The sequence below is a fragment of the Miscanthus floridulus genome, chromosome 11 (assembly GCF_019320115.1).
Source record: "Miscanthus floridulus cultivar M001 chromosome 11, ASM1932011v1, whole genome shotgun sequence".
Lineage (NCBI taxonomy): Eukaryota > Viridiplantae > Streptophyta > Magnoliopsida > Poales > Poaceae > Miscanthus > Miscanthus floridulus.
In genome coordinates, this window is record NC_089590.1 from 51928322 (window position 1) to 51952570 (window position 24249).

General features: G+C 45.3%; 2 protein-coding genes across 3 annotated transcripts; both read left to right on the forward strand.

Moving 5' to 3' along the window:
- The first annotated feature begins 3362 nt into the window (after nt 1-3362).
- LOC136491944 (uncharacterized) lies at nt 3363-7522 on the forward strand. Its single transcript, XM_066488135.1, has 6 exons — nt 3363-3458; nt 4999-5628; nt 5793-6051; nt 6142-6315; nt 6402-6992; nt 7092-7522. Exons 1-6 carry the CDS (start codon nt 3363-3365, stop codon nt 7520-7522), a joined length of 2181 nt encoding a protein of 726 aa, XP_066344232.1.
- Nucleotides 7523-15212: 7690 nt separating this feature from the next.
- On the forward strand, nt 15213-23896 carry LOC136493094 (CRM-domain containing factor CFM2, chloroplastic-like). Of its 2 annotated transcripts, XM_066489138.1 has the most exons (12): nt 15217-15966; nt 19421-20171; nt 20260-20390; nt 20738-21037; nt 21119-21272; nt 21988-22280; nt 22364-22495; nt 22589-22705; nt 22811-22915; nt 22983-23181; nt 23261-23391; nt 23473-23896. In XM_066489138.1, exons 1-12 carry the CDS (start codon nt 15343-15345, stop codon nt 23662-23664), a joined length of 3129 nt encoding a protein of 1042 aa, XP_066345235.1. In that variant the 5' UTR covers nt 15217-15342; the 3' UTR covers nt 23665-23896. The 2 variants fall into 2 exon arrangements, 1 of the variants encoding a protein (XP_066345235.1); XR_010768300.1 differs by lacking the exon at nt 23473-23896 and having other exon boundaries at nt 15213-15966; nt 23035-23181.
- The last annotated feature ends 353 nt before the right edge of the window (nt 23897-24249 follow it).

Here is a 24249-nt window from a genome sequence, read left to right on the forward strand (position 1 = left end):
TTCACGGAGGAGTACCTCAAGATGCACAGGGATGCCTAGGACCGTCGTTTGCAGATGCAAGGTCCAGCACACCATCAAGGCAGTCGTAGCCTCGCTGGATACAAACAAGCATGGCTACGCGAATTCATTTATCTATTGTGATGCTCAGTTCTGCCTGATTTCTAATCATCGTGCTATCTTTCTCCCAGTCGACGTCACATAGTGGCCAGGCTTGCTTGGACTTCTAGGCATGGTGTATGGCCCACAAGGGCAAGGCGACGTCCAATGTCTCCTTTAACCTGGAGGACCCGCCTGAGGCATACATGAACCTAAGCGTCCACTCCCGCATCAGTAAGTACACTGAGGTGGCGAGGTCGCTCCATGGGTCAGACCATGATCCGAGCATATAGGACTTCGATGGAGAGGCCGTCATGAGGGCAGGGCAAGGCAAGAAGTATGGGCGGTTCTGGCTTAGCGATGGTGTCATCGACACGGCCTCTACTCCCTCTCTCTCCTAGATCCGAGCACGGACCACGAGCGAGAGCCTGGCCATTCGCACACGGTCGACCGCTGCACAGCACCGGGTCGACGCACTCGAGGTTATTCCTATTTTACTCGTCATACATTGATCTTTACACACCTTAATTAGCTTTGCATTACTAAAACATTGGAGTGAAATATTGTAGGCCCAGCTGGAATAAGAAATGAGGCAACGTCAGGAGCTGGAGGCCGGGCAGCAGAGGATGGCGGCCCAGCTGGAGGCTGAGCGGGCCGAGCGGCAGGCCTAGGCGCAGAGGCTGACAGACATTATGGAGTTCCTACAAGGACTTGGGCAACGTGTGGGCTTCTCTCTACCACCTGGGCTGTTGGTTCCACCTCTGCCTCCACGTCCTGCAGCTATAGCTACTCCTGTGAGTATGAAAGTTTTTTACTTTCGCTTGTGCTTTGCTTGTATGGCATCTACCTTTCTAGATTAGCTATCCAAATAATCTTATCTCACATGCAATCTTTTCTCCTTTGTGTAGTCTCCATCTGATGGTGGTTTGAATAATCCACCTCATGCACCTCCGAATGATGGAGTTGGGCCTTCACCATAGTCGCCTTGGCCGAGATGAGTGCACGTTGTATTTTTTTATTTGTTGTTCACTTTGTGATGCACTTGTGGACTTTGATGGACTTGTGTATTTATTTAGATGGACTTGAGCACTTATTATTATATATATGATATATATTGTGATGGATGTGATATGTGCGGATGGATGTGTGAATGGATGAGATATATATGTGATGGATGAGATATATATGTGATGAATGAGATATATATGTGATGGATAAGATATATATGTGATGAATGAGATATATATGTGATATATGTTTGTATGAATTTATTTGTCATGATGGAATGTAAAAAAAATAAAAATTGCAGTTTTGGGTCACTTTGCCGAGTGTTGCACTCGGCAAAGGACCCCTTTGCCGAGTGCAATGGTCACAACACTTGGCAAAGCTGGAAAAATTGGTGTATAAAAGACCATTTTTTCAGCTTTGCCGAGTGTTATGACCATGGCACTCGGCAAAGATTTTTTTTAAAAAATCAAACTTTGCCGAGTGCCGGACGAAGGGCACTCGGCAAAGAATTTTTTTAAAAAAAAAATTCAAACTTTGCCGAGTGCCGGACAGAGGGCACTCGGCAAAGATTTTTTTAAAAAAAATTCAAACTTTGCCGAGTGCCGGACAGAGGACACTCGGCAAAGGAATGTTTTAAAAAAAAATCAAACTTTGCCGAGTGCCGGACAGAGGGCACTCGGCAAAGAAATTAAAAAAAATCAAACTTTGCCAAGTGTCGGGCAGAGGGCACTCGGCAAAGAAATTAAAAAAAATCAAACTTTGCCGAGTGCCGGACAGGGGGCACTCGGCAAAGAAATTAAAAAAAAAATAAAAAATATTTGCCGAGTGCCTGAAGGTTGGCACTCGGCAAAGAAATTTTGTAAAAAATAAAAACTCTTTGCCGAGTGCCTGAAGGGTTGGCACTCGGCAAAGAAATTTTTTTTAAAAAAAATAAAAAATCTTTGCCGAGTGCCTGCCGGGTTGGCACTCGGCAAAGTGACCGTCAATAGGACCGGGGCCGTGATGGTTGCTTTTCTTTACCGAGTGTCCCCGAGGCACTCGGCAAAGAGGGCTTTGCCGATCAATTTTTTGTCGTGTGTTCTTTGCCGAGTGTCGCACTCGGCAAAGGCTTTGCCGAGTGCAGTCTGGCCTTTGCCGAGTGTCTTAGGCACTCAGCAAAGAACCTGAATCCAATAGTGATGCTTGGAAGAAGTTGTTTACTGGTTTATCTATGGTATACATTCATGTGTTATTCTGCTAGATGCATGGAAGAAACTGTCATGAAAATTTGTGGTATTGTGTTTGAATGATATGAGCTTTCCATGCCACATTTGATTCTCTCACTTAAAGGAGTGCCCTAACTGAGCTGATCTCTACGCTTTTATACTGTAGATCATTAGTTTGTCAATTGTTGATGTTTTCTCTGTTCTGTCATTCTCATGAGTATGGGTATACTGATAGCCCAGCTGAAAAGAATTGTAGTTTCCTTTGTCCTAAAACTGGTGCGCAACATGAGGGCAAAGAGTGACCCGTGGTTTGCGGAATACTTGTTGCGCGTCGATGGAGGATCTAAGGAGGCGACTGTTGATGATGAAATCTATCTTCCTCATGATATATGCATACCATACAGCGGGGAAGATAATGATCTTGATACTCTAATTGACTGCATATTCCCTAACCTCAATGTGAATATGTCAAGCAAAGATTATATCACCTCTCGAGTGATCTTATCTACGCAGAACGACTGGGTTGATATGATTAATATGAAAATGATAGGTCGTTTCTAGAAAAAAAGCTGGTGTACCATAGTTTTGACTGTGCGGTAGATGATCCGCACAACTACTACCCTGAGGAATTCCTTAACACTTTGACACCCAATAGTCTACCTCCACATGTGTTGAAGCTAAAGATTGGTTGTTCTATCATATTGCTTAGGAACATTGACCCTACAAACGGACTTTGTAATGGTACCAGGCTTATCATACGGGGGTTTCAAAAGAATATCATAGACATGGAAATTGTGTTGGAACAACACGCTGGAAAAGCGGGTTTTTCTGCCTCATATACCCTTATGCCTGTCGGACGATGAGATGTTCCCTTTCCAATTTAAGTGAAAGCAGTTCCCTATCCGGCTTAGCTTTGCGATGACCGTTAACAAGTCGCAAGGGTAGACTATCCCTAACGTTGGGGTATACTTACCAGAACCAGTGTTCTCGCACGGCCAATTGTATGTGGCGCTATCAAGTGCTACAGCAAGATCGAACATTAGGATCCTAGCCATGCCGACTGTTGAGAAGGACGTGAACAAGGGGAAAGGAAAAGGGAAAGGGAAGGGGAAGAAGAAAGCGACAAAGGATATGTTCACAAAGAATATCGTATATAAATAGGTTCTAACTCCATAAAAGAGGTAATGCATCACACGTCGATACATAATTTTTGAAGATATCAAATGGTACTTTAACTTTAAAAATTAATAAACAACTTATATGCATGATACTTCTAACTACAACTTCAACCATCTGCATGCTTCAGCTGCAAGAAGTCAGACGCTGCATCTTGGACTAGAAATCTTCTGGATCATCATTGATTGGTGACCAACTGCAGCTTGGTATTCATGCAAAGCACGTTCTCTTAGTCGAACTATTGAGAGATTAGATTCTTAATTGTAGAATAGATTCTAAAACATATATTATGAAACACAAACTTGTTATAATTATCTTTCCATAGCACTTGATTCCTAAAGAAGTGCAAGCTTATCTTTCGTGTATCGTAGGCATGAAGTGATGCGACAATTGAAGTTGATGTTTTACTTTTTCATTCAAATTTAGAGTTATATTTTAACTATCTATCTTTCGTGAAGACTTATGTAATATTGATTGGAACATTATGATTGCGGTATCTATTTTAGATAATAGTATAATGGCAAATTTTGCTATTGGACATGCCAAATGACGCGTCTTTGCTGGCGGACACTGCGTTTTCCATCTTTTGCCGTGAGACACTCTGGTTTTGGAAATACTGCCAGTGGGCACCGCAACCTAGTTGCACCCGGTTTTGGAGAGAGAAAACTTTGTTTTGGACATCGGGTGCCCCTGAACCAGACTTGGCGCCGTCCCAACCTAGTCTGGTTCAACCCAGTTGTAACGGCCGACCCGCACCCGACTCCGTCGTTAGGGTTCTAGGCTCACCATTTCCCCAATCCCGCTGCCGCCGCTCACTCCCAATCGCGCTGCCACCCACTCGTCTCCACTGCTCGTCATGCCGCCGTCCACCCAGTGCCCACCGCCGCTGACAGATCGAGCCTCGACCGTCATCCGCCATGGGGGGTTGAGGATCTAGAGTTCCCCCGTGCCCCGAAGATGAAGTCCCCCAGCTCGAAGAATGGGCAGTGCCCTAGGTCTTTGCCTAGGGTTCCACAATTCAAATGGCTAGTGAAAGGGTGAGTCTTTTGAATCCCTACTATTTGCAGATGAATGCCTGCGGATGTGGTAGAATGCTTATGGTTTTGAAATCGTTTAGTTTGGTTGTTATCCTTTGTGTTGATTTAGGATGGATCCGACTTCCGCGTGTAGACTAGCGATTAGCGTACCTGCATATGTAGAGCAAAGACCAGATGGGCTCGATGATTATCATGTAATTGCTAATTACATGCGTGTGGTAGACAAGGATAAATTCTCTTAGATGGGGTTTCTTGGGTGCCTTGGTGAGGAGATAGTCCATGGGGTCGACCAAGAACTGTAGGTCACCTTCTTTGACAAAACCAAGGATGAGATAGTGCGCATAGATTCTGATTCTGCTCTGTTATATGCATTTGATGTGTATTGGGACAGTAAGAAGGCGCCACTAACTGTACATGTTGTTGACACTGGTCCTCATTTGCTAAAGTCTAAGTGTTGTAATGCCAATGCCTCTCAGTCTTCTCAGTCTATTATTATCACTCAGGAGAGTCAGGTTAATTGTCAGCCAATAGCTATGATCTTCTGTGATAAACTTGTACTGCCTAATCTAGTAGCTGATGACAATGGTGAAGTTGTTGATCTTAATGATGATGGTAATTGTGAGGCTGATGCTAATGGTGATGAGGGTCTTAATCTTGATAATGATGGTGAAGATGATGATGCTATTGCTGAAGAAGAAGAAGATATTGCTGAAGATGACTGGGGAGAGGCTGATGAAGTGGAGTATGTAGGAGTAGATGATGAGAATGAGAAGTACAAGGATGGGGTCAATGATGATGGTGATGCTGACCCTGCTTACTGTCCTGACAGTGACCCAGAAGATGATGACCCATTAGTTGTGGATGATGGGAGGGACTGTGATGGTGTTGTTCATGTCACTGACATAGATAACCCTAAGATAGGTCTTGGTGTTACTTTTGAAGATGGTTTCTGCTTTAAGAGATGTATTAGACAATATGCTGTGCTTAATGAAGTTGAACTTGTAGTTCCATATAGTGCATCACGGCGGTACCGAGCATATTGTAAGGCCAAGAGATGTCGGTGGAGGATTCATGCATCTCAGTTACCTGATGGCATGACATGGCATGTATGTGAGCTTTGTAATGCTTCATTTAGTTTAATTTAGTTATCAATTGTTGTGTGCTAACCGTTGGTTGATGGCTGCAGATTAAGAAGCTACCACACAAGCATAATTGTGCCAGTACAAGCAAATTCTAGAACAACTGTATGGCTAACAATCACTGGGTGAAGGACAGAGTTATAAACTGGCTTAGGGAAGATCCAACTGTTGGAGCTAAAGATTTGAAGCAGAAGTTGGAGGAGAATTTTTGTGTACAACTGAGCTACTACGTGGTTTGGGACGGCAAGCAAATGGCCTTAGATGAGATCATGGGTGGCTGGAAAGATAGCTTTGTACATGTGTTTTCTTGGATAAGGGAGATTGAGAAGAGGAGTCCTAGCAGTGTTGTAGAGATTAAGTGGGAGATTGTAGATGAGAAGAGAAGATCCAGTAGGATGTTTGTAGCACTGAAGCCATGCATAGATGGCTTCCTGTAAGGTTGTAGACCTTATTTAGGAATTGATTCCACAATTTTGATAGCAAAGTGGAAGGGACAGTTAGCATCAGCTGTAGGGATAGATGACCACAACTGGATGTTCCCAGTGGCCTATAGAGTATTTGGCAGTGAGACCAAGGAGAATTGGGAATGGTTCATGAAGATACTGCACAAGGCTATTGGTTCCCCAAATGGTCTTGTTATTTCAACTGATGCAGGTATATTGCATTTATTGTGCTCTTGTTTTTCAATTGAGTGTTGTATGTTCCCTACCTGACATTGTTTCCATGCTTACTAACTATAGGCAAAGGAATAGATAAGGCTGTTACCAAAGTTTTCAGTAATGGGGTGGAGCACAGAGAATGCATGAGGCATTTAGTCAAGAATTTCCAGAAGTGGTTTAGGGGAGAAGTGTTTGAGAGGAACTTATGGCCTGCATTAAGATGCTATAGACAGACAACCCATGACAGGCACTGGAATGAGATGCACAAGGCATGCCCCAAGACAACTAGGTGGCTACAGGACAATCACAAGCAGCTATGGGCAAGGTGTAAGTTTAGCACAGCAAGCAAATGTGACTATGTCACAAACAACATAGCAAAGACTTTCAACAGTTGGATTAGGGAAGAGAAGTCATTACCTATTGTAGAGCTAATGGACAAGATAAGGCAGTTGATCATAGAGAGATTTTGCACCAGGATGCAACTGCTGTCCAAGTTTTCTGCCTTCAAGATTCTGCCAGCTGTCATGAAGGAGCTACACAACAAAAGCAGAAATCTAAAGTCCAACATTCACAAGAGTAGCCCAATGGTTGGTGAAGTTGGAGGAGTCAACAAGGACCTGATCCCTTGGAGGTTCATTGTTGATCTAGACAAGAGAGAGTGCACCTGTAGAGGTTGGTAGTTAACTGGTTTGCCATGTGTTCATGCCCTAGCTTTCATTGGCACCAGAAGGGTAGACTTAGAGGACTATGTTGACCACTACTATTCTGTAGACATGTTCAAAGCAGCCTATGCAACTCCAGTGCCTCCAATGCCAAGCAAGGATGAATGGGAAAAGCTGAACCTTGGCTTCAACCTCCTTCCTCCTAAATGCAACAGAGCAGCAGGAAGGCCAAGGAAGAGAAGGATAGTTGGAGTTGAAGAAGGTGGGTCCAGCAGCAAGGGCAGGAGAAGGTGTAAAAGGTGTGGTGGATTTGGACACCTACAGAAAACCTACAATGAAATTGTTGCAGACCCTGATGCACCACCACCTGCACCTCCAAAGAAGAAGAGAAAGACTTATAAGCCAAAGGTTGTTGAGATCATAGAAACAACAAAAGAGCCAGCCAAGAAGAAGAGAAAGGCCTCCACCAAGGGGAAACAAACCAGCAAGAAGAAGAAGACAACTCCAACTGAGCCTACACCTCCTAAGCAATCAGTGTAGTAAGTGATCCATTTCTTGCCAACACTGTTCTTAATCTAAAGCCAAGTGTAGTTGATAACATGGTCACATCTGCCATCTTACAGGGTTCCAAGATCCCCAGTCGCTAGGAGGCAGGCCAAACAACAAGCTGGAGGTAGCCTAGGGGCACAAACTAGGAGTCACAGCCCAAGTGCCTGCACTAGGAGCAAGAGGGGAGGGCCCTGATGCCTGCACTGGGAACATCAAGACAGAAGCAACCTTTTGAGCCACCTGTGCTTTTGGTGTGCTTTTGTGTGGTTATATGAACTTGCTATTGTAATCTGTGTGCTTTTGAGCCTAGATATTGTTGGTGTGAACCTGGTATTGTAATCTGGTAATGTAGTGAACCTGGCTATTGTTGGTGTGAACTTGATATTGCCATCTAGTATGATGTTCCATAATTAATGATCTGGTATGCCTGTGTTTGTCATGCTAAAATTAAGTCAGCTGTTAAGTTGAAGGTAGTGATGATGCAATTTTAACTTTACAACTAAAAAAGGGAACAAATCAAGTTGAAGTTACTCCATTCAAACTGCATTTCATTCATATTTCACAAACATTACAAAGCATACTTCATGCTTGCTTGTACAATACCATGCACAAAGCAAGAAAGCAAACAACACCTACAAACACACTGGCCCCAACCATCATCCTAACAACTATTTGCTCTCCAGCTATTCTAGCCACAACAGTGCTATGAGCAACTACAACATTGTTCAAGTTCAACAGAGAATTCTCCAGAGCCTTCAACGCAGCCATCACTGCTGCACCATCCGTGCCATCTCCAGCGCTCTCTGGCTTCCACATGAAGAAGTTGCAGGTACCATTGCCCTATTTCACAGCGAAAGCCAAATCAATAGGATGAACCCTACATCTGATTTCAAAATGCCCAAATGTAGCAAGAACAAAATCAAGAAAACTCACCCAGTCACGATTCCTGCAAGTGTAGAACGGCTTGTCTGGATTTTTTGTGGTTCTCGACGTTCGCTCCACGACCGTCGTCATGTGGTAGAAAGGGCACAGCGCCTGCCCCTCTCTCGCTCCACGTGACCCAGTCGACGAAGAAGAGCCAGATCCTATAGCCATCTTCGAGCCGGGGGACTTCATCTTCGGGGCACGGGGGAACTCTAGATCCTCAACCCCCATGACAAATGATGGCCGAGGCTCGATTTGTCAGCGGCGGCGGGCACTGGGTGGACGGTGGCGCGACGAGCAGTGGAGACGAGTGGGTGGTGGTGCGATTGGGAGTGAGCGGCGGCAGCGGGATTGGGGAAATGGCGAGCCTAGAACCCTAACGACGGAGTCAGGTGCGGGCCGGCCGTTACAACTGGGTCAAACCAGACTAGGTTGGGACGGCGCCAAGTCTGGTTCAGGGGCACCCAATGTCCAAAATGAAGTTTTCTCTCTCCAAAACTGGGTGCAACTGGGTTGCGGTGCCCACTGGTAGTATTTCCAAAAACTAGAGTGTCTCACAGCAAAAGATGGAAAACACAGTGTCCGCCAGCAAAGATGCGTCATTTGGCATGTCCAATAGCAAAATTTGCCTAGTATAACACACGCTCATACATATGTTATCATGTTATTATGTATTCCAGTTGCAACGCACGAGCATTTACCTAGTGTATATATATAGAGTTAAATGCATCGTTGGTCCATTAACTTTTACCCATGTTTCACTTAGGTCCATCAACTACGAAAGTGTTTTTTCAGATCCATAAACTTTTGAAGTGATGCATCTCTAGTCCATACCCCTTTGTTTATCTTTTTAATCTGATGTGGCAGTCTACGGTGTCGATGATATGTCTTCTGGAGGTAGTCCATGGTCAGCACGGGTGGTAGTGCCGTGTCCAACTACTCTGTGGGGGCAGGGTTTATGACCACGAACCGCTTCACATAGCGGAGGACGAGGCAGACGTACGTGAACGCCAGCCGCTGAGCGTGTTTGCTGAATGCAGAAGTGGACACCTAGCTGCTGAAGTAGATAGGAGGTCATGTCTAGGCACCGCGACAGTGCATGGGGCTGCGACGAGCGGAACAACAGCGCAAGTTAGCAGTGAGGGTGCATGCGCAAGGAGCGGTGATGGTACGCAAGGACACGGGGATGCGACGGAGGACACAGGGAGACGACATGCTCGGCGGTAGCACGTGACGTGGGTAGCGTGCGTTGCATCGGGGAAGCAGCGGACAGCGGTCTCGGGCTAGCGTGCGCATAAGCTTCATCAGGAGAAGGCGGTGAGAGCTAAAGGAGTCAGCCAGGGCAGTGGTGATTCTGGTCGGATCCGGCCAGGAAACTGTGCAAGGAGGGGTGGAGGGGGAAGAAGAAGCTGTTGTGCTGCTTAGTCTGGCTCGGGACGGTCGGGACCAGGCGTGGTGGTGGCGGATTTGCGTCGGTGGTGCGTCTCGGCCTGGAGCAGAGCACGCTCGGTAAAAGAGGTGGTCGCCGGCTAGCGTGGGATCCGTCGGCCAGCGCGGCGGCAGGAGGGGGCCGTGGCCATGGAGCGAGGTGGGTCACCGATAGGTGGTGAGTGCTGAGCAGAGCCTACAATGGATTGTGGCACAGCGCATGCAGTGACGAGCGGGGGCCTCGTCGTACGCCGACACGCCAGGAGAGTACCGGAGCCCGAGCTCTCGCCAGTTGCTTCTTCGGTAGCCTCATGCTTCAACGCCACCGCTTCGTGCCCTGGGCCATGCGGATGTCATGCGCGGCGTCGTAGGTGAGCGCAGCGGCCTCGGCGGAGGGGAAGGTGCCGAGGCAGACACAGACGCCCTTGATGGGGTCATGGATCTCGGCCGGCCTACTTGCCCTTGCCCCATGGGCGGCTTTGGACGGCCCTACGCCTACGCGGGCATCCGGCGCCGAGGACGAGGCACGGAAGACGAAGGCGGGCGTGCTATCCACCTCCTCCTCCCCTGCCTCCATCATCTCCACGTCCTCCTCGGAGACTCCCGGAACGTGGCCTCGAAGTCGTCGGTCTTCCACCGCTTGCCATTGCCGACGGGCCACGCGGCGCTCCGGCGTGCTCGAGATAACCTAGGCTGACGACTACTGGGCCATAGACGGCCACAACCCAGTCCAGTCGAAGCCCACGACACGGTCGCCCTATCTGTTGCGCTCCTTGCTGGCTCGCTGCGTGAGCGCAGGGCGTCCGTCGTCTTCACCACCGCGTACGACGTGGGGCTGGCCGAACCCGGCGACCTTGACGTTGAGGTGCACGTCGGCGTGCTGTGTCCTGACAAGTACTTTGGATGGATTCTGGTACGCCACTGAGGTGAGTAGCGCGGCCTCGGCGCCCATGACGTCGGCGCCAACGAGGTGCTTCACCGCAGCGGCCAGGTATTGCCGCCGCCCCTGTGGAGCAGCCGGACGCGGCGCTGCTGCCTGTGCTGACCGTGGACTACCTCCAGAAGACAGATTAGCGACATCGTGGACTGCCACATCAAAATAAAAAGATAAACGAAGGGGTATGGAGTAGAGATGCATCACTTCAAAAGTTTATAGACCTAAAAAATCACTTTCATAGTTGATGGACCTAAGTGAAACATAGATAAAAGTTAATGGACCAACGATGTATATATATATATATATATATATATATATATATATATATATACACGCGCTAGTGCGTTGCACTGAAGTCACTATTTTTTATTCACGCTTACAACTATGCAAGAAATCTACAAAAATCTAATTACGTAGAAAATACAAAGCTTCTTTTATGATCTTTATCACCTATATCATGTATTTTAAGCTGAATTGATCTTTTTTAGAAAATAATAAAAAGCTAATAAACAGTTTTGCATTATAAAACCTAAACTATTTCTAAATCCATTCGGGCTTTCTCTATTTTTCCTGTTAGTTATTTACGAACTAATTCCTCAAAGGAACTATAGTATGTTAAAAAAAATGAATACGCTAGAAGTTGATATCATTAGTAGTATTATATGTATACTGTTTATATATATTTTTGTAAAATCATTTAGTTTTGCGGTTCATTTTTTTACTGTTTGCTTATTACTCTATGCTGCGCATTGGGATGACGTACTGCCAACCCTCCACTGTGGCGTACTGTCCCAACTTCCACATCAATATTTGGCAGTCACATCATATCACTTGCAGAGGTAGTCTCGCAGGGTGTCAGGTGCACTTGCAGAGGTAGCGATCGGCCTGTGCTTGTTTGAATTGATTGGTGCTGATGTACTGTGAGAGAAAAATATTATTGACCGATTAATTTGGACTGACTGAAACTAACAAATAAACAGCCGGATATTCTCGTCTGACAAAAGGGCTCCACCGTGATGCATGTCTATCGCAAGACCACACTCAGACAAGGCAAGGAGCCAAGCAATAGCGCCCACGTAGCAGCATGTGACAGCAAGAAAGAGAGAGTAAAGAGGTGGACAGCAGTAGGGGACCATAGGCCTTGTTTAGATGGTAAATTTTTTCACTCTTTTTCATCACATTAAATTTGTAGACACATACATAGAGTATTAAATGTAGATAAAAAAATAAATAATTACATAGTTTGATCGTAAATTACGAGACGAATTTTTGAGCCTAGTTAGGCCATGATTGGACAATAATTATCAAATACAAACGAAAGTGATACAGTGCCAAATACTGATTCCTAACTTCAATCTAACCAAGGCCATAATGTATGCCTGCGTTGCCAGAATTATAGCCTTAAATGCTCTTCTACCTATATGCAGTTTATTCGCTGGTTGATTTCTGGGCTGGTTTGGGCTGGCCGGTGCTGGTTGTTGTGAGAGAAAAATACTGTTGGCTGGCTAGTTTGGGCTGGTTAAAACCAATAAATGAACAGTCCGATGGATGTTAGCTTTTAGATGAGGCTACCTAGGACCGCTGCCCGCGTTGGTGAAAACCTCATGGGCTTCGTTTCATGGCGAACAAGGTTCGCGGCAGATGGCTAATGTGGGGCGCCATCATCTTGATCATGAGAATGAGCTGAGTAGGAAAGCTTTTTATAGGTCCGATTAGGTATCAACTATGTTAAAAAAAGATATCTTAGCTAATTTTATCTCTTCATATTTCAATGTTCCATTTCTACAAACACATACACATGTATGCTATATCAAAGTATTGCCATTTTTTCACCATCATAGTTCTTTTCTCTCTACGTGCTGGTGCCCTAGGGCTAGTTATGGGACATAGACCAACCTACAGTATTTTTGGCTTAAGCCCATTAGTTCCTTGGGAAATTGATTGATGTATTCGGTTGATTGTCTATTCGGTTTTATGTGTGTCGCTGTAAGTTGCTTAAGTCACTCATCGCCCATCTCTTTGTCTTCGTGTCTAGCTAGGCTTCCGCGCTCCAAGCCCCTGCCAAGTGCCAACCACCAATGACAACTGTGCGCCCATCAAGGAAGCAACAATCACTACCAACAGAGGTGCACATAAATCTCCTCCTCATGGGATTGTAAATGTTTCCAATTTCTCTCTCCCTTAAATGGATATGCCCTAAATAAAAAAGGAATGATAGTTGGTCAGCTATACGAGAAGGGGCGCAAGACACAGGTGCTAGCGTGGTTTGTCTAAACCATATCCACATTTGGCAATTCAACACAAAAACACAAAGTGCAAAGGCAGGGTATAAACGTGTAGAACTTTTATAGGATTTATTTCATTCTAATTTTAGGATTCTAGTTTAGTGATTGAATGTAAATTGACATAATTATATCTGAGTGATGTAAGTACTTTGTGTATCGGCATGTTACTTTTACGGTGGTAAAAAAATCATGGTATATTGGGTCACCCTAGTCTAAAATCATAACTATGCTACGTTCAACTAGTGCTAGCGGTAGCTGCACCAACAAAAACTAAAGTAGCGTGGACCTGTGGGGTGCGTTTGGTTATTTATTATCTTAGTCTAAAAAAAGATGCAATTCTCGTTTTTTATATGTGATTCACTTTTAAGTTTGACTAAATTTATACAAAATTACATAACATTTATGATACTGAATAAGTATTATTAAATTAATTATTGAGTATATTTTCATATTACATCTATTTAGATTCGTAAATTTTTTTTTGTAAATTAATAATGTTTGACTTAATCAAACTCTAGATTTTAGAATGTATTTGTTGGGAATAGTGTCTCTATACATCCATGACCAGGGCGACCATCCTGGCATTTTTTTTTATAAAAGGCCAATATATATTAACAACATGATGCTGCAATGAGGGTGAAACAATCACCCATTACAGAGTTCAGAGCTACCAAAGTAGGGCAGCTGTTTACATGAGTTGGATTAGTACAGGAAGTCTGGAAATGGACAGAAGAACTATCGCCTAGGCAACTATCTACCATTGGTACAACGATAGACATGCTCTAACTGGCTGCCCAAGTTAAGCGTAGTACCAAGTTCTGGCCAATTATGTTTCCCATTCCCCTTGCCTTCTCTCTTCTAACCTTTTCGTTTTCACTTCATTCTTGTTCTCCTTCTAGTATCTGATATGGTCAATTTTGCACAGTGCACTTGCTGATCGGTCGCATGGTGGCCTCCTTGACTCCTCATGCTCGTTGCTACGAGAGTGTGAGCACCATTATACCCACGCTTGTGGGATGTTTGAATTGAACTTTGGGACAAACAACTGGACAGATTTGATCCCCGTCAATCAAATTCTAATACGGTATCTGAGAATGCTTTGCCTACCTGGGAGGTTTGCCTCGTGTCAAGCCAAATAGATCCTTGGTGCGGCACAACCTCGGGTGGCGTTTGGATAGCTAGAAGGTTTGGGATAGGAAAATATGCTAGGTTATGGTAAGCTGGGTTTGGGTTAGGCACACGAGATTCCAAGCCCAATTCATTGTTTGGTTGTAGCCGCCTAGCCGGGTATGGGTATGGGTTAGGTGGGTCCCACAAGATTTTAAAAAAATAAGCAGCCAGACGTCCTTATCCTCATCCACTCGGTCGTGGAGACTCATTCTCATCCCCTTCCCTTTGGTCCCAATCGGCCGATACAAGCACATCTCTTCTCCTCGTTCCGGCTCGTCGGAGCAGCAACTAAAGTGTACCTCCGCCGCCCTAGTTGCCAGACCAACTAGATAGAAGCCAGCAAACCAACGGCCTCGCATACGTCTTGGTCCTCATCCACGACCCCAGTACCAAGCGCGGCTTCGCAGCAGCCCGTGCGAGGCGAGCGGCCGCTGGTTGGCGTGCGGGGCGAGCGGCGGATGGACGGCGCCACGGGTATCTCTTCCTGCCGTCGCTCTTCTCAGCCATCAGCACCACCGCTTGGTCGCCGTCATTTCCCTGCCTAACCCACCCTTCTCGTCACGAAGAGATAACCTCCCTATTTCCTTTTCCCAGTGTTCCCAGTGGTACAGTATATCCCTTTCCCACTACCCAAACATTGGTTAAGGTTTAATTGTCTCCTCATATCCCGTACCTACCCCTTATTTCCCACTGGCACTTCCCAAACGCCACCTCGATGTTAATGTTTACCAGGTACGGTGTTTGACTAGACTGCAGAGGAGGGAGGTCGATGATGCTGTGCAACTTTTCTCGTGCGAGTAAGAGAGGCAATATTCATGAATCATCATAATTCAATATTCATTGATTCTCTCAGTAAATCTTGTAGCACGGGCGTCTTATCATGGGTTTAACAAAATAAGATAACATCCAACACGACTGCACGAAAAGCACGAATCTCGAGGCACAACTCATCCCCTTCCTCCGTCTCCCACCTCTCGACGCCTTATCCTCCTCCCCTCCGTCGAGCCTGGCAGGGCTCAGTTAAACCCGCCTTCTCCCTCCACTCCCGCCCCACCTTCCCCACGCAAATGCTCCTCTCGTTCTCCCCGCACCCTTCACCTTTCCTCCTCTCCTTACCCTCGACTTCCGCCTGCAAACCCCACGCCCGCCTCCGTCCCGTCCACGCCTCCGCCTCGGCGTCCTCCTCGCCGGAGCTGCTCGGCAAGTCCGCGCTCCGCCGCATCTCCGAGAAGCTCCGCAGCCTCGGCTACCTCGAGACCGGCTCCGAGACCCCCACTCCGGCCCCGAACAAGAGCGGGGACGCCCCCTCCCCCGGCGAGATATTCGTGCCCACCCCGGCCCAGCTCCCGCGCCACCGCGTCGGCTCCACCCTCGACCCGAGCTGGGCCACGGGCGACGGCGAGGCCGGCTCCGCGGCGCGGCAGCGGCGGAGGGGCCGCGGGCGGGATGCGTCGGGGTCAGCAGCTTCGGCGCCGCCGTCCGCGGCGGAGCTGGCGCTGCCGCGGGACGAGCTGCGGCGGCTGCAGGGGATCGGGATCAGGGTGAGGAAGCGGCTTAAGGTGGGGAAGGCGGGCATCACCGAGGGGATCGTAAATGGGATACACGAGCGGTGGCGGAACGCGGAAGTCGTGAAGCTCAGGTGCGAGGACGTCTGGGCCATGAACATGAGGCGCACGCACGAGATTCTCGAGGTGAGTGCTCCACTGCTCCCTGTTATGTTTCTTCTTTCTGGCTGTACATGTCACACAAAAACATTGGTTCTCTTGTTGTCGGCCGTGCACTGGTTTATAACTAAACCTGCGGGAATTTTGCAACTTATTTGAGTGTGAAATGATGAAATCATAAAAATAATAGTTACATGGCACCTGATATTGGCTTCTCATGTGACCAAGAACATATGTACATCTAGCTTCTTTGGACCATGAAATAGACCTGAGTTACACATGGTGACGGAACCTTGCTGTTGTTGATTGTGCCACCAGCGAGCCTCTACTTGATGCAGTTCCTATCTCATATACTCTCTACCTTCCCTGTCATGTAACTCCCGTGAAAGGACCATGCTGCCCCGGTCCTTAATCTCCTGACGTATCCCATTATCAGAATGCACACATCGGCTTTGTTCACACCGTCGCAACGCTCACCGCCACGCCCACAGAGAGGAGGACAGATAGGTGGGTCCAGTGCGTGTGCTGCCGACCCCGGCCAACACGCCCGCAGAGAGGAGGACGCACAGGTGGTCCAGTGCATGCGCTGCCAGGGAGCCAATAACCTGGCCCAGCTCACTGCAAAATTACCTGAAATCTGGAGCACCAATTACTCGAAGGAGGTAACCATGCCATACCTTTATGGAGCTGTTGTCAGCAATCAGGCGTGAATATTTGGTGGCTTGAATGCGAATTGTTTTGGTCGTCGGCGCCGCGTCGGAGTGGAGATCAATGTCGGGCAGCGCCTGAGGATCAAGCAGTGGCCTCACGTCCCTGCACCATGGTGGCGGGCCTCACGTCCCTGCATGGTGGTCATTTAAATTCGATGAGGACGGAGACTCGTTTTTCTTTTGTTAATTGACTGTTGGCTGGCCTTGTTGATCTCGATCCATGAGAATGATGGAGTCATGGAGACTCCTGGTTTTTCCTACATTGATTGCTGTTGATTACTGGAGAAGTGGAGCCGTGACTGGCAAGTGGAGCAGCGGGACAAATATGCAACTGAACCTGTATAGAATAATTAATGTGGGGGAGAAGCAAAGAGGCATGCTGTGGTTTCGTATTCATGGAGGGAGGGAAGCATACAGGTTCAGCTGTAGCGTGTGAAACTGATCTTCAGATTGGGGAGGCGAAGTAGGACGCAGTTGAAGGCTCTGCTGACGTGGTTTCACGAAATCGCAGAGAAATCTTCTGGTGGGGATCTCCTATTTAGGTATAATAATAGATAGATAATAGATTTGCACATACAAGCCTCCTTCAGTCAAGTGGAGAACGTGCATGTAGTGCAGTGGTAGGGATGCAAGAAGCGCAACCCACCAAAAAAAAGGCCACTCCTTGGGCTATTTTCAGCGAAATACGTTGTTATGACGGGCGTGCACTACGGCCGGAGAAGGCCCGCTCGTGGCTAGGGCCGCTGGAAGGGCCTCAAGCCCACGACGTCGTGTCGTATTAGCTATTATTAGAATTATTGGAATTACTATAATTTATTTCCTATTATTAGATGAGAGGAGTTATAAATATCTTGTAAGACTATTTTGAGAATTAAGCAGAAACAATCTAATTGTTTCCGGTTTCCCCTGGAAGCCGGGAGTTCCTGCCCTAGCTATCTTCTCGCGTCCTCGCTGCAGCCACGGCGCCGCCGCGCCGTCTTCCTCGTGTGCTTCGACCTCGCTCTCCAATCTCTCACACATACAATCTACGATCCCTCCCTAGCAGGACCCGAGTTCCTAGCATACGTGGTCCACTAATGATTGCAGCGTGATACGTGGCCATAAGCGCGTACTCGCCGTTAGTGGCACATCCTGATTAGCCGGGGTTCGGGGCCTTTTCTCGACCCTGCAGAAGAGAATATTCTACCTTTCCGTCAATGCCTCGGGGAAGGTCTTACCCCCAGGGTCGAGTTTTTTTTTTCCTTCGGTCAAGTGGCACACCAGCATTGGTACATATTGATCTAAAATGAGCTAATGTCTTCGGCATTTTAATCCATCAGTTAGTGAAAACAAGAGAAACGATTTCACATATGAATTTTTTAGGAAGGAAAGGCAGCATATTTTATCCTCTGTATACATTGGTTTTAAAATGCAAGGTACAAGTAGATATTTGATCTGTAGTATAAAACTAAATGGAAACCTGTTGTTCACCCAATGGTTTCTACGTAGGCAGTGAGAAAAACTAACAAAAATAAATAAATAGATGAAGCGGCAGAGAGATGAGTATGCTGGCCAGGAAGGTCTAGCCAGGGAAGGGAGGACTAACTCTTCCACTATTTATCACATCATCATACTATGCAATGTGTCGTGTGTTGCTTCAGTAGCTGAAAAAATTTCAATGCAATAAGAGGACTTAGATGAGAATGCAAAAACATGGTGTTTTGATCATGTGGAGTACTGACCCAGCGTGTGAAAATGAACATGAGGCGCACTTACAAGATTTTCGAGGCGAGTGCTCCCTGTTATGTTTCTTCTTCTGGCTGTACATGTCCAACCACAACATTGGTTCTCTTATGGTTGGCCATGCGGTTTTTTCCTCAAACATGCAGGAGAACTGCGTATCATTATATTAAGAAGAAAAAATGGGATAAGAACCCATACAAGACACACCCACTCACACCACTGGGTTCAAAACAAACATACGCGCCCTTTGCACACAAAGTAGGCGACCTCAACCTGAAATTAACTCCCATTCAGCCCCAGGGCAAGGAGGTTATTGATACATCGTGCCCCTGCCAAGCTCCAATAAAGAAGTTCCTCACTAGCGAGCAACAGAGATCTAGCTAGGTTAGGAGATTCAGCATCAAACACACACTGATTACGAATATTCCACAAAGTCCATGCTCCCAGAATGATGATGGAGTTGAGGCCCTTTCTTAAGTGAACAGCCACTGCATTTGAACTTCTATCCCACCAATCATCAAAGGAAGCCGTGCACTGGTTTATGCAATTATGCACTGGCCATGATGCATTGACATTAGCTGCCATGTCCTTGTCTTTTCCTAGGTAACGCGCTCAGGAAATTAGAGTGTTGCTGGGTATAACAGTGCTTGCCTGCTTGGTTATGTCGAATCCCACTATAAAATTCGCTTCATGATTTTATAGAATAATAGGTTTTTAGTACATGATTACAAACTATTGTTATGAATCTGTCACTGGGGAAAAATGACCAGAATATTCTTAATGAAATGACATGCAGTTCTCCTGCGTAAACATTCGAGAAAAAAAATGAGCAGAATCTTTGGTTAAAAATGCTGTGTTGATGACTTGGAAGTGATATGATCAAGGTGTAGTGTGTTAGCCTGCACAAAACTATTGCTTCGTTATCGTAGATTTTATTTCGAGTTCCATTTGACTAATAAGATGTAGGAGAGAAACAGAATATAATTGGAACCAACTATTTCGATTTGCATTTAACAGTTCAACATGCTCTATTTCTTTTTTTGTGACAGAGGAAAACTGGAGGCTTGGTCATTTGGAGATCTGGGAGTATCATCATATTGTACAGAGGAACGGACTATAAGTATCCTTACTTCCATTACAGCGAAAGGGTGGATAGTTTTCTTGACAAAGAATCATCAGAGCTGAGCAGTTCTGGGGACGAGGATGAGGAGGATGAGACTAGTTCACAACGTGATAGCAGTCAAGAGGAGAGTAGTGAGAATCCTGTTGTAGCATCCGCAGAACAGATTAATGCTGGAGAGGGGAAGAGTCAGACTATAGGATATTTGAATCAGAGCTTAATCAGAGAGAAAGATACAACTCACCCGATATCATCAACCAAACGGCTTGTTTTTGATACAAATGAGAGAAATTTAGACATTAGAACTGGAGCTCCAAACGAACAGCATGCGAGATTGCAGGATAACACTCATGCTCATCATCCTAGTAAATTTGGTCCTAGAGATCGCTCATCCTTAGTGGCTGGTGTTGGATCTCCAAATAAGTTTCGATTACAGTTGCCTGGGGAGGTCAAACTTGCAGAGGAAGCGGATAAATTACTGGATGGGTTGGGCCCAAGGTTTTCTGGTTGGTGGGGGTATGATCCCCTTCCGGTGGATGCTGATTTGTTGCCAGCTATTGTGCCAGGATACCGTAGGCCTTTTCGCCTACTTCCTTCAGGTGTGCTGCCTAAGCTAACAGACAGGGAAATGACTATCCTTAGGAGACTAGCTCATCCTTTGCCCTTCCACTACGCACTCGGTACTGTTTGATACTTTGCTCTTTTAGATTGTCTCTTACGTTATTGATAAGGATCGCTGTTATTAATTTTGCGGTGTCTACATTCCAGGAAGAAGCAGCAACCTTCAAGGATTGGCTGCATCCATGATCAAGCTATGGGAAAGATGTGAGGTAGCAAAGATTGCACTCAAGAGAGATGCACACAATACTGACAGTGAGCTCATAACTGAAGAAGTAAAGGTAGGTAGGTGCTAATCCATCCATTGCCCATTGCCCAATGCACAGTGTCACAAAATACATTTTTTGTGTGCCCCTGCAATGTTCTGGTAAAAGAGGCATAGAGTTTAACTTGTGTGACATGTGTTACATGTCATCATGTAAAGTGCAGTGTATTCTTCTTCCTTGTTTTTTTTTGTGCATTTGTTGATCACCTCCATATATGATCAGAAATCAGGGAAATATATGTTAGTATCTGGTGCAATCCAAATCTACCCAGAACTTTCATCTCACTGTTCTTTTAATGTACTTGGACTATCAATTCCCAAAACCAGAATGGTAAGTCCAGCAGTTATGTTTAAATGTTGCAGGACTTGACAGGTGGAACCCTATTATCAAGGGATAAGGAGTCGATTGTATTCTACAGAGGGAAAGATTTCCTCCCCCCAGCTGTTTCTCTGGCAATAGAAAAACGCAGAAAGCTGGGCAGTTCTACAATCTACAAGCTGAAACCTGATATTGAAGAAAACATGCCTACTCAAGATGACTCTGTACTGAAGGTATCAAGTGATGTCTCGGTACACATTCGTGAAGAGGGAATTTCTGTCACAGAGAATAGATCAAAATCTCTTAATACTGTTGCGAAGGATGTTGAGGCCAGATTATCTCAGGTATGCTTTCAGCTGTCATATTTGTTCTTTTATACACAATTTGCTGTCTGGCTAAATAAATATATATATCCAATTTGTCAGGCCATAGCAGAGAAAGAGAAAGCTGAAAAACTTCTTGAAGAACTAGAAAAGGCATCTCCGCTTTCAAAGGCTGAAGTTAGAGAGACTATATCAGAAGATGAAAGGTACATGTTGAGGAAAGTTGGATTGAAGATGAAACAATTTCTGCTGCTAGGTGGGTATTCTCAACCTTGCTCTGCATGCTTTTGTTCCAAACATAACCATTTTGTTTTAGAAAATGGAAACTTGTTCCTGCCTCTGTGTACCTAACAATTAAATTGTCTTTTTCTTAGCTTTAACTAGATTATCAGATTGAAATGCCATGTAAGATCTTTTTTCTGGAACTGTTTTAAGTTAAGTGACGCTAAACAATATTTCAATCATTTCTGATTATTTTCCCAGTTCTGACATGGAGAGGGTGATCCCTATATGGTTTTATGTTGCTTGAAGAGAATAAATTTGAATAATTCTTTCATCCTATGAATTTTCTGGGAAACTTCTTCTTTCATGCCATTCTATATCGCAATGTGTCTGTTACTACTTTACCTGCAGTAATAACTCACTCCTCTCCTGTCCAAACTCCAAACATGGCAAGAGGGAGGGACACAACCTGTTGAAAGGATAATAGCATGATCCCTGCCAAGGCACCTAACAAGCTGCGGCACACTAGTTTAGAAACATGTCTAACATCTTGGTTACACTTAGACAAATGTTAAGTCTGGGCATCTATTACAGAGATCATCTTTAGGGAAAGTTTAAATTGCGTAGCTAGGGCAATTGAAAGATCTTTGTAGTAGTTTCTCCACAAAGTGTCTTTGCCACTCACCTGTGCTTTACATTCATCTCCATTTTTTGTCCTTCAACCCCCTTGGTAATTGATTGGTTTGCAGGGAGGAGGGGAGTTTTTGATGGAACTATTGAAAATATGCATCTTCATTGGAAGTATCGAGAACTTGTCAAGATTATATGTAAAGAACACCGCCTTGAAGATGTGGAATATGCTGCTCAAACTCTAGAGGCAGAGAGTGGTGGTATCTTGGTGGCAGTGGAAAAAGTGGGCAAAGGGCATGCTATAATAGTATATAGAGGAAAGAACTACCAGAGGCCATCAAAACTGAGGCCAAAAACTTTGTTGAGTAAAAAGGATGCTTTGAAGCGTTCCGTGGAAAACCAACGGTGTAAGGTGTGGCTTATATCCTTGGATTGTTATGATCCTTTTGTGGAGATACTCTTTGAGATTCTGAGTAATTTCTCTTGTCATTTTAGTCCCTTAAGGTTCATGTGCTTAAGCTGTCAAAGAACATTGACTACTTGAAGGATCAGATGAACTCCAGCTACTATCACAAGGTCATGCATGACCCTAGTGTAAACTCTGGAACACTGCAGCAGCAAGATGAAGTAAACATATTCTAACTTGAATGTAGTTCCATCACCACTTAGTTTAATCCATGAATACCTGATTATTTGTTTATTTCAATATAAATGATCAAGGAAGTGCCTGAAGTTGCTCCCATGAGTTCAGAGCCTGAGGTTGAGGAGTGCACTTCAGTTGAGATGGATAAAGCCTTAAATTTAACAAAGTCTGGAGTCCCTGTGGAAGATATGCAGGTTACTAGTCCTCCCTTATGGAATCTTTATGTTGTAGGTTGGTCCTTTTTCATTTCAATCACTATATTGTGAACTAATGCAGCTACTGCACACTGTATTTGACAGAGCAAAATCTGTTTCAACAAGCTAGAAGATGATTCTTTTGCGACTGCAGGCCCATGTCTGACTGGGAGTTCAACTGCAGCTTCATTCAATAATCTGATCAGACATGTGAGTTTGTCTGCTTTCCCACCATATGCCTTTGTTCACTGCTGCTGCTGATGAACTGTTGTTGCAGCAAAACCAACATAGCTCTACTGTGACATTCAGTCCTGATACTCACTGTGAAGGTGATTCAAAAGATGTGGATGGGCTAAAATTGGATGTGGAATCTGCTTCTGTATTGCCTTTGAGAGCTACACCGCTCTCAAATCAAGAAAGACTTGTGCTAAGGAAGCAAGCCCTTAAAATGAAGAAACGACCGGTACTTTCCATAGGTATCTTCGTTGATCCTATCCCAGTTATTGTTTGCACTCACTTTAAATTGCTTCGCTAAGCATCTGGTTAATGTCGTAGGGAGGAATAATGTCATCACTGGAGTTGCAAAAACAATAAAAACACACTTCAAGAAGCATCCTCTTGCTATTGTGAACATTAAGAACAGAGCGGATGGTACTCCAATTCAGCAACTGATATCAGAACTAGAGGTTTGTAACTTGTAACAGAGAATAATTTGATCCTAGATGCACCGCATTCATCTGAGTTTCTTTGATGTCCAATGGAAACAGGAGGCGACAGGATCGGTTCTAGTGTCACGAGAAACAAACAAAGTGATTTTGTACAGAGGTTGGGGTGCAGAAGTGGCCCACGAAAGCTCAAAGGAGAGTAGTACAGATGAAGGCGAAAAGGAGGTCATGTCACCTCAGCTCCTTGAAGCTATCAGGTTAGAGTGTGGATTGCTCCCTGGTGAGTCAGGATAGCTGATCTGGGTAATCTCCCCATAGACCCTGTGTTTCAAAAGGATCGTACAATCATTGCCCGCGGATAAATGGACCATACTCGTAATAGAGGGCATGTATATGCAGTGAAGAACTGAAGCTGCATAAACGCAAGGTGTGGAACCCTGCTCACTGCCTCACTGGCATAGTTGTAACTTGTAAGACTATCTTCAACAACACCACCTAAAATATAAGACTCATTCAACATTTGGTAGTGCTATAGTCAAAGAGTAGTACTCATTCGAAATCATTTCCAACAACGGAATCTAAAAGAGAATTATTTTTGCAAATGAATTTCTAGGAGAGAGGACACTCATATTTAGGTTGCGTCTCTCACACAACTCAAAATAGGTCTTTTATATAGGTATTTTTTTAGAGATTGATTTTGAATCTTCTACTATCTATTTTGAGTTTAAATGCTTATATAGGTCACTTATTGGAGACGGTCTAAGAAAGCAGAAATGAGCTTGCTTTAGCTTTGTCGGTGTCCCCTGGTAGATCACTCCCGAACGGCCTGAGTTGAATTTTGCCGTCCGGCCGTCCGGCCGTGTTTAGTTATAGGTCACG

Bases quoted from the DNA above. Each gene is read 5' to 3' on its own strand.
- LOC136491944 (XM_066488135.1), top strand. From the start codon at position 3,363: ATGCCGACTGTTGAGAAGGACGTGAACAAGGGGAAAGGAAAAGGGAAA. The intron at 5,629-5,792 runs GTATGTGAGCTT...CACTGGGTGAAG, and splicing joins CTGATGGCATGACATGGCAT to GACAGAGTTATAAACTGGCT. The intron at 6,993-7,091 runs GTTGGTAGTTAA...ACTATTCTGTAG, and splicing joins GAGAGAGTGCACCTGTAGAG to ACATGTTCAAAGCAGCCTAT.
- LOC136493094 (XM_066489138.1), top strand. From the start codon at position 15,343: ATGCTCCTCTCGTTCTCCCCGCACCCTTCACCTTTCCTCCTCTCCTTA. The intron at 20,172-20,259 runs GTACTGTTTGAT...TCTACATTCCAG, and splicing joins GCCCTTCCACTACGCACTCG to GAAGAAGCAGCAACCTTCAA. The intron at 23,182-23,260 runs GTATCTTCGTTG...TTAATGTCGTAG, and splicing joins ACGACCGGTACTTTCCATAG to GGAGGAATAATGTCATCACT.